The sequence below is a fragment of the Sander vitreus genome, unplaced genomic scaffold, assembly GCF_031162955.1.
Source record: "Sander vitreus isolate 19-12246 unplaced genomic scaffold, sanVit1 ctg566_0, whole genome shotgun sequence".
NCBI lineage: Eukaryota > Metazoa > Chordata > Actinopteri > Perciformes > Percidae > Sander > Sander vitreus.
The window spans coordinates 1-8,374 of record NW_027595663.1 but is presented as its reverse complement, the minus strand read 5'-3'; the positions used below and the strand labels follow the sequence as shown (position 1 = coordinate 8,374).

The 8,374-nt window shown below is 40.3% G+C and overlaps 1 protein-coding gene across 2 annotated transcripts; it reads right to left on the bottom strand.

The window, feature by feature from the left end:
• Positions 1 to 1,418: 1,418 nt before the first annotated feature.
• Positions 1,419 to 8,302, bottom strand: tafazzin (tafazzin, phospholipid-lysophospholipid transacylase). 2 transcript variants are annotated; one of them, XM_078245528.1, is made up of 10 exons: positions 8,080 to 8,300; positions 7,072 to 7,200; positions 6,929 to 6,974; positions 6,764 to 6,849; positions 6,607 to 6,687; positions 6,478 to 6,519; positions 5,826 to 5,888; positions 5,406 to 5,458; positions 5,038 to 5,115; positions 1,419 to 4,163 (listed from the first exon to the last, which is right to left on the bottom strand). In XM_078245528.1, the coding sequence occupies exons 1-10, from the start codon at positions 8,186 to 8,188 to the stop codon at positions 4,062 to 4,064; spliced, it is 789 nt and encodes a 262-aa protein (XP_078101654.1). In that variant the 5' UTR covers positions 8,189 to 8,300; the 3' UTR covers positions 1,419 to 4,061. The 2 variants fall into 2 exon arrangements, with proteins under 2 accessions (XP_078101654.1, XP_078101655.1); XM_078245529.1 differs by lacking the exon at positions 6,607 to 6,687 and having other exon boundaries at positions 8,080 to 8,302.
• Positions 8,303 to 8,374: the final 72 nt, after the last annotated feature.

Genomic DNA, 8,374 nt, shown 5'->3' with positions numbered 1-8,374 from the left:
TAATAAAGAGTACTACATATACAGTGCTAAGCATAAGTGAATACATCCATGCTAAAGTTGACTAAAAAGAGGAATAAAAAATAATTTTTTGGAAGTTGATCTTAATGCCTTAATTAAAAAAATGAGGAAAAATCCAAACTTTAAGGACATGAATAATGTATCGTACATAAATAAATGTTCTTCCTTAAAATAGCCCCCCCCCCCCATCATCACATACCCTTCACCATACCCCCCCATCATCACATACCCTTCACCATACCCCCCCATCATCACATACCCTTCACCATACCTAGAGATTAACATGGTTGTATTTCAGTTAGTCTAATAGCTGGTTTGATTTGCATTGAGAGATGATTTTATGGAAAGTACCCCATGTCAATCTCTAGGTATGGTGAAGGGTATGTGATGATGGGGGGGTATGGTGAAGGGGATGTGATGATGGGGGGGTATGGTGAAGGGTATGTGATGATGGGGGTATGGTGAAGGGTATGTGATGATGTGGGGGTATGGTGAAGGGTATGTGATGATGGGGGGGCCAAGGGAACTTTATCAGGATCATAGTATCCTGGATCCATGAAATAACTGGCCTTTCAAAATAAAAGTCTGCCTGCCTCTATGGGAATTTAACATAGGGGTGTACTGACTTATGCCTCCTGTATTTGAAGGAAGAACATTTATTTATTTACGATACATTATTCATTCACAAAGAAAACTGGTGTCCTTAAAGTTTGGATTTTTCCTATTTTTTTTCATTAAGGCATTAAGATCAATTTCCTAAAGATGAATTTTTTATTCCTCTTTTTAGTCATCTTTAGCATGGGTGTATTCACGTATGCTGAGCACTGTATATACACATACTACATATATACACAGAGTATCTGATGCATTACATACTACTCTGTATATATACACACATACAGAGTACTACATATATGTAAACACACAGAGTATCTGATGTATTAGATAATGTGTATAGATATGTGCAGTTGATCCAGGAGTCAGTGATATATACAGTATATACATATATATATATATATATATATATATATATATATATATATATATAGATAGATAGATCCTGGAGACAGTGTGAAGTACTCAGACTGCAGTTGAACAGGTAAAATATCTTTATTAACATATCAAACTTCTCCAGTTCATTACTGACTTTAAGAGTTATTTTCTGTGCTAAGTTTCTGAAATGGTAAATGTTAATTTTAAAATATGCAAATGAGGCATTCTCTTATTAAATAAAGAACAGAAAAGTTAACGTTGGATAAAGTTTCCAAATTCTTCTTTCATTTTGTCGACAGTCAAAGCTTTCTGCAGAGGGAATCTCTTTTTATCACTTCATAAATCAGAAAATACTGTAAAAACAGAAATTAAAATAATGTTTCAGAAATAAAATGTGTAAACGTGGCTGTAAACAATGTTGGTTTTCTTTATTTTCTGTTCCATCAGCACCGACTGAGTGTTACAGAGACAAATACACGTTTCAAAAGATGAAAACATGAATATATATATTTATGTATTGGCGTTTACATCCAGTAGGAAATGTGGCAATCACAGTAAGGCCATATATTTATAAAAACAGATAAGAGGGTTAGAAAATCTGAGACAAAATCACTTCTTTACATCTGCAGTCACATATATAAAACATGTTTTATATCTATTACATAAAACATGTTTTAATATGTGACTGCAGAGGAAGAATTCAAAAGAAAGAAGGATCTGATGAAGGGTTCACAGGAAACAAAGTTTCTAAAGAACTGAGAAATTCAGTTGAGTGTTTGAGAAAGAGAGAGATGTTAGTACAACTCATTCATACGTAATAAAAACCAAACATTATATTATCCTACCAATCATATACTCTGCATGCCTGTTTCTGACCACAGCTGTAAACTTTAACATGCTTTGATTCATTATTATTATGAATAACAGGAGCACATGCGTACTAATCTTTAGTATTTAAACAGATAGGTTGATGGAACCAGACCAGAATGTTCCTAAGACTCTGCAGATGTTCAGATCATATTCAAAAACATTTGAATATGATCTGAACATTTGTACAGTTTGGCAACTAAACCACTTTAGTTCCTTAAAATGTTGCGGTCAGCATTTATTCTGCTTGTGTTTCCATCCTGTAACTTTCTCTCTCTCTGCTGTTAGTGGCAGAGTCTGCCGCGACGGCCTCTCTGTTCTCTCTCCTGCAGACGGATCACAGATCATGCTAATGCTAATGCTATCACTTATTACTGCTGCTGCTTCACAATAAAAGCCTTCAGCTGGATAATCTCAGGGAGGCTTTTATTGTGAAGGAGCCAGAGGAAACACAACCATAACGAGGACAGCGATCGTTCATCAGCAACGTGTCTACAAAAATAAAAACAATAAAATATATAGTATTACAGAGAGCTCCCCGCTGCAGATGGCTCAAAGAGGGCTAGTAAGGGTTATAAACACTACAGAGGGTGTCCTGTAAGGGTTATAAACACTACAGAGGGCTAGTAGAGCGCTAGTAAGGGTTATAAACACTACAGAGGATGTCCTGTAAGGGTTATAAACACTACAGAGGATGTCCTGTAAGGGTTATAAACACTACAGAGGATGTCCTGTAAGGGTTATAAACACTACAGAGGGCTAGTAAGGGTTAAAAACACTACAGAGGGCTAGTAAGGGTTATAAACACTACAGAGAGTGTCCTGTAAGGGTTACAAACACTACAGAGGGCTAGTAAGGGTTACAAACACTACAGAGGGCTAGTAAGGGTTATAAACACTACAGAGAGTGTCCTTTAAGGGTTACAAACACTACAGAGAGTGTCCTGTAAGGGTTACAAACACTACAGAGAGTGTCCTGTAAGGGTTATAAACACTACAGAGGGCTAGTAAGGGTTACAAACACTACAGAGGGCTAGTAAGGGTTACAAACACTACAGAGAGTGTCCTGTAAGGGTTACAAACACTACAGAGAGTGTCCTGTAAGGGTTACAAACACTACAGAGAGTGTCCTGTAAGGGTTATAAACACTACAGAGGGCTAGTAAGGGTTACAAACACTACAGAGAGTGTCCTGTAAGGGTTATAAACACTACAGAGTGTGTCCTGTAAGGGTTATAAACACTACAGAGGGCTAGTAAGGGTTATAAACACTACAGAGAGTGTCCTGTAACGGTTATAAACAATACAGAGGATGTCCTACAGTGGGGAATCAGACGGCTCAAAGCATGATGGGAAAACTGATTACTGACGGATTTCTTTAATAAAACAACCTGAGTTCATTTGTGACATTGTAAACAAACAGCTGGTTCTCTGCTGTTGTATTCCTGATGAAGTATTAAACTGTCCTCACCGGTAACCACGGTGACTGAAACCTTCAGGGTTATAACGTTAAGGTTAGAGAAAGATCATGGTTACGGTGAATAAACATGCAAACATTATTGCAGATCAGTAACTGTGGTCTGTCTGAGCTGTTCCTAACAGTGTGGGATGAATAAAGTCTGAGAATCTCCTTTATATCCAAGATAAACTGGGACTGGAACATGTCTGATAACCTGTAACCTGACTGATAGCCAATCAGAGAAGTAATAGAATCAGGACCTTCAGTAAATCACTGGGGACACCCAGCCCTTACATGAGTAAGACTAATGATACTTCATGTCCAGACAAATCATTCAAGATCTTCAACAGCACGTTACCAAACCATCCATCTTTATTTTAATCTGTTTATCCTGTTCTGCTTTGAAACATTAACAGAGAACGTCCTGTTTTCCACTGATGCAGCAGTTAGAAACCTGCTGTGATGACTCGGAGACTCAAGACCCGGGATGGAGGAATGTAGCTCCAGAGAGAACAGGAAGTGTGTGTGTGTGTGTGTGTGTGTGTGTGTGTGTGTGTGTGTGTGTGTGTGTGTGTGTGTGTCTGTGTGTGTGAGAAGATGTTACCCTCAGTCAGGGTAAAGGATCATCAGTCTTTTATATATATACAGTCAGGCATGGCGGCTGGGACTCAGGAACAGGATCTGGATCTGGATCTGGGTCTGGTCTGAATCAGGATCTGGTCTGTATCAGGATCTGGTCTGGATCTGGCCGTGGAGCGCCTCGGCCTGGACTTTGAGGCTCCAGAACTCTCTCTGGATCAAATCAGTCAACGTCTTCCTCATCTCCATCTGACACCAACATTTAGAGGAAAAAAACACAGTTATTAAACTTTACGCTCCCAGAACTGGACCCAGAGATGTCAGATGGAGCTTAAACTATTTAGAAAGCTGAGGCTACATCTCCACCTACACTTTGGTTTAAAAAAGAAATATCTTCTGCTACGTTTTCCCCTCTCATTCCCCCTGCTCTGGTGTTCCCCCCCTTTCATTCCCCCTACTCTGGTGTTTCCCCCCTTTCATTCCCCCTGCTCTGGTGTTTCCCCCTCTCATTCCCCCTGCTCTGGTGTTCCCCCCCTTTCATTCCCCCTACTCTGGTGTTTCCCCCTCTCATTCCCCCTGCTCTGGTGTTTCCCCCTCTCTTTCCCCCTACTCTGGTGTTTCCCCCTCTCATTCCCCCAACTCATGTTAACATGTTACACTCTGCTGTGATCATGTTAACATGTTACAGTTTGCTGTGAACATGTTACAGTCTGCTGTGATCATGTTACAGTCTGCTGTGAACAAGTTACAGTCTGCTTTGATCATGTTACAGTCTGCTGTGATCGTGTTAACATGTTACCGTCTGCTGTGATCATGTTAACATGTTACAGTCTGCTGTGATCATGTTACAGTCTGCTGTGATCACGGTAACGTGTTACAGTCTGCTGTGATCACGTTAACGTGTTACAGTCTGCTGTGATCACGTTAACGTGTTACAGTTTGCTGTGATCATGTTAACGTGTTACAGTTTGCTGTGATCATGTTAACGTGTTACAGTCTGCTGTGATCACGTTAACGTGTTACAGTTTGCTGTGATCACGTTAACGTGTTACAGTTTGCTGTGATCATGTTAACATGTTACAGTTTGCTGTGATCATGTTAACGTGTTACAGTCTGTCCTCACCTGGCTCTTGTTTTGGGCTCGGAGAGATTCAACGAGCTCGGTCACAGTGAACGGTTTTCCCACCAGGACGGTGATTCTCTGGAAGAAAACAAGAAACTGTCACTGACAGGAAACAGGAAACAGCTGCAGTCACTTACAGAAAACAGGAAACAGCTGCAGTCACTGACAGAAAACAGGAAACAGCTACAGTCACTGACAGGAAACAGCTGCAGTCAATGACAGGAAAGAGGAAACAGTTGCAGTCACTGACAGAAAACAGGAAAGAGCTGCAGTCACTGACAGGAAACAGGAAACAGCTGCAGTCACTGACAGGAAACAGGAAACCAAGAGGAAGTAAATGCTTTCAGGTGAGAAGGAAGAGTTCCTACCTTTCCAGCCCGAGGAACGTAAGGCTTCTCATTGGGCAGAACGTCCCCCAACCCTGAGACAGAAAAAGCATCAGCGTTATATATTAAATAATATATTAAATAAAGAAATTTGACAGTAGTGTTGATACATGATGTCATATTGTTTATATGTTCACCTGTTTTTAAGGATAAGACTGACAATATTTAGATATCAATATAAAAATAGATATATTTGTTTCTATGTTAAATCTCAACACTGTCTTACTTCCTGTCTGACTTCCTGTCTGACTTGCTGTCTGACTTCCTGTGCTGTCTGACTTCCTGTCTGACTTACTGTCTAGTATCTGTTGTGTGTCTCCCTGTGTGTAGCAGACTTTATAAACTAAGAGTTGAAACAGCAGAAGATGTGAGATAAATTAATCTGAGCTTTGAGTTACTCACCCACATGCCAGAGCGGCAGGACGATCGGATCCAAGGAGCACTCTGCTAACAGCCGACCAATACCTGAAACACAACCCGGAAATCCTCCCTTTCACACTGTCAACAGTTATAAAGTCTATGAAAAGACAAACACTCTGTTTTCATCTCATACAGCTCTGTGGAGGCAGGCAGATTTATAGTAAGTGCGTGTGTGTGTGTGTGTGTGTGTGTGTGTGTGTGTGTGTGTGTGTGTGTGTGTGTGTGTGTGTCTGTGTGTGTGTGTGTGTGTGTGTATGGTAGAGTGATGGTGATTATCTTCAGAGTGAGTAGTGACTCTAGAGTCATAGTGAGAGAAACAAAGTGTCTCCCCTGTTCTTTCTGACCATGGTGGGAGATCTGCAGCAGGAGAAGTTAACCCTCTCCTTGATTTCATGTTGTTGATGGAGAACCAGGAAATGAGTCGGGGGATATGCAATGCTACCAAGCCACGGCCAAGCGGACCAATCATAGTTGTTGCGGTCTGCGTTGCTGTGACATGAAGTTACATTTGTGGGGAGGTGCGCGTCCGGCTACGGGTCCGTATTCACGCGTACCTACATACATATCTACCAACGCAAAACCATAAAGCAGGCTTTACACTGTAGAAAGACTCAGCAACATGCTCTGTACTCACCCCACTTTAACCGAATACATTCCTGGGTCATGTTGACTTTTCCTGAAGGAGGAAGGAGAGAGGAAGTTACACTAAAACTAAAACTAAAGCTACAGAAACAGAAGAGTGAAATGTGAGGAGGTTAAAAACCTTCTGGAAAAATGTGCACCCATTCTCCTCCATTCAGTTTCTCCAAAATAAAATCCATCCCTTTCTGGTAAACGCCGTCTCCTACAGAAAACAGACCATGATGTGTCGTCGAGTCAACAGACGGAAGATAAGGTTTTTAACGCTGACATGAACTCACCTCTGCAGACGGGAACACACTTCCCTCGGCTGAAGAATCTCGAGTGCAGCTCTTTGGTGAAGCAGATGTCAGAAGCTGTTGGAGTCCTGCACGGTTACAGGTTAATAATAACAGAACAATTGACTTTAAATGAAAGTAAACAAGGTATGGAGATTTCAAACTCACCAGCGCATCTTGTTGAAGGTCCACAGCTGTCGGAGCTTCAGTACACCTGTCCAGACACACATCAGTATTATTACAGTTATTAATATTATTCCCCGTTTCCTGATGTGTGGGTGCAGCAGGTCTGCAAGTCAGCAGGTTCTTACCCCAGATGTGCGGGTCGTCCATACAGGACTGGTGGTTGGACAGCGTGAGGAGCGGCGTGTCGGCAGGCCGGCGGTCCACCAGATCCAACAGAACCTCGTGGTTATGGACCGTCAGACAGTTCATGTACTCTGGAGACAGAGACATCACAGACTAAAGTACTAATATACACTGAAAATACAAGTTACAACTTTACTGCTTTGCACTCTGTTTGTCTGCACACACTGCCAGGAAACATCTGGATATAACCAGATACATATCTATTTAAACAGCTGGATATAACCCGATACATATCTCTTTAAACATCTGGATATAAACATCTGGATATAACCAGATACATATCTATTTAAACATCTGGATATAACCAGATACATATCTCTTTAAACAGCTGGATATAACCAGATACATATCTCTTTAAACATCTGAATATAAACATCTGGATATAACCAGATACATATCTATTTAAACAGCTGGATATAAACATCTGGATATAACCAGATAAATATCTTTTTAGACAGCTGGATATAACCAGATACATATCTCTTTAAACATCTGGATATAACAGATACATAGCTCTTTAAACATCTGCATATAAACATCTGGATATAACCTGATACATATCTCTTTAAACATCTGGATATAAACATCTGGATATAACCAGATAAATATCTCTTTAAACATCTGGATATAACCAGATACATATCTCTTTAAACATCTGGATATAACCAGATACATATCTCTTTAAACATCTGGATATAAACATCTGAATATAACCTGATATATATCTCTTTAAACATCTGGATATAACCCAATACATATCTCTTTAAACATCTGGATATAAACATCTGTATATAACCAGATACATATCGCTTTAAGGACCGTACCTGAGTACCTGGAAATGTTTGTATATATATATATATATATATATATATATATATATATATATATATATATATATATATATTTATTTATTTATTTATTTTATCATTTATGTATATGAATGAACTAACTGGTCCAGAAGTATGAGTAGGAGCCGACCATGCCCATGATCAGAGAGCTGGAGATCCTCCACGCCAGAGCAGGGCATTGTGGGAAAGGCCATCGCACCTCGAGGGGCATCGCAGCGCTCCGCGCACACACATCAACCTGGAACTACACACACATACACACACATCAACCTCGAACTACACACGCACACATACACACACACACACACACATCAACCTCGAACTACGCACACACACACACACACACACACACACACACACACATCAACCTCGAACTACGCACAGACACACACAAACA

Coding starts and splice junctions, on each gene's coding strand:
- tafazzin (XM_078245528.1), bottom strand. CDS start 8,188: ATGCCCCTCGAGGTGCGATGGCCTTTCCCACAATGCCCTGCTCTGGCG. Junction 7,201..8,079: donor CTACTCATACTTCTGGACCA/GTTAGTTCATTC, acceptor CTCTGTCTCCAG/AGTACATGAACTGTCTGACG. Junction 4,164..5,037: donor GAGCCCAAAACAAGAGCCAG/GTGAGGACAGAC, acceptor TGTTGGTGTCAG/ATGGAGATGAGGAAGACGTT.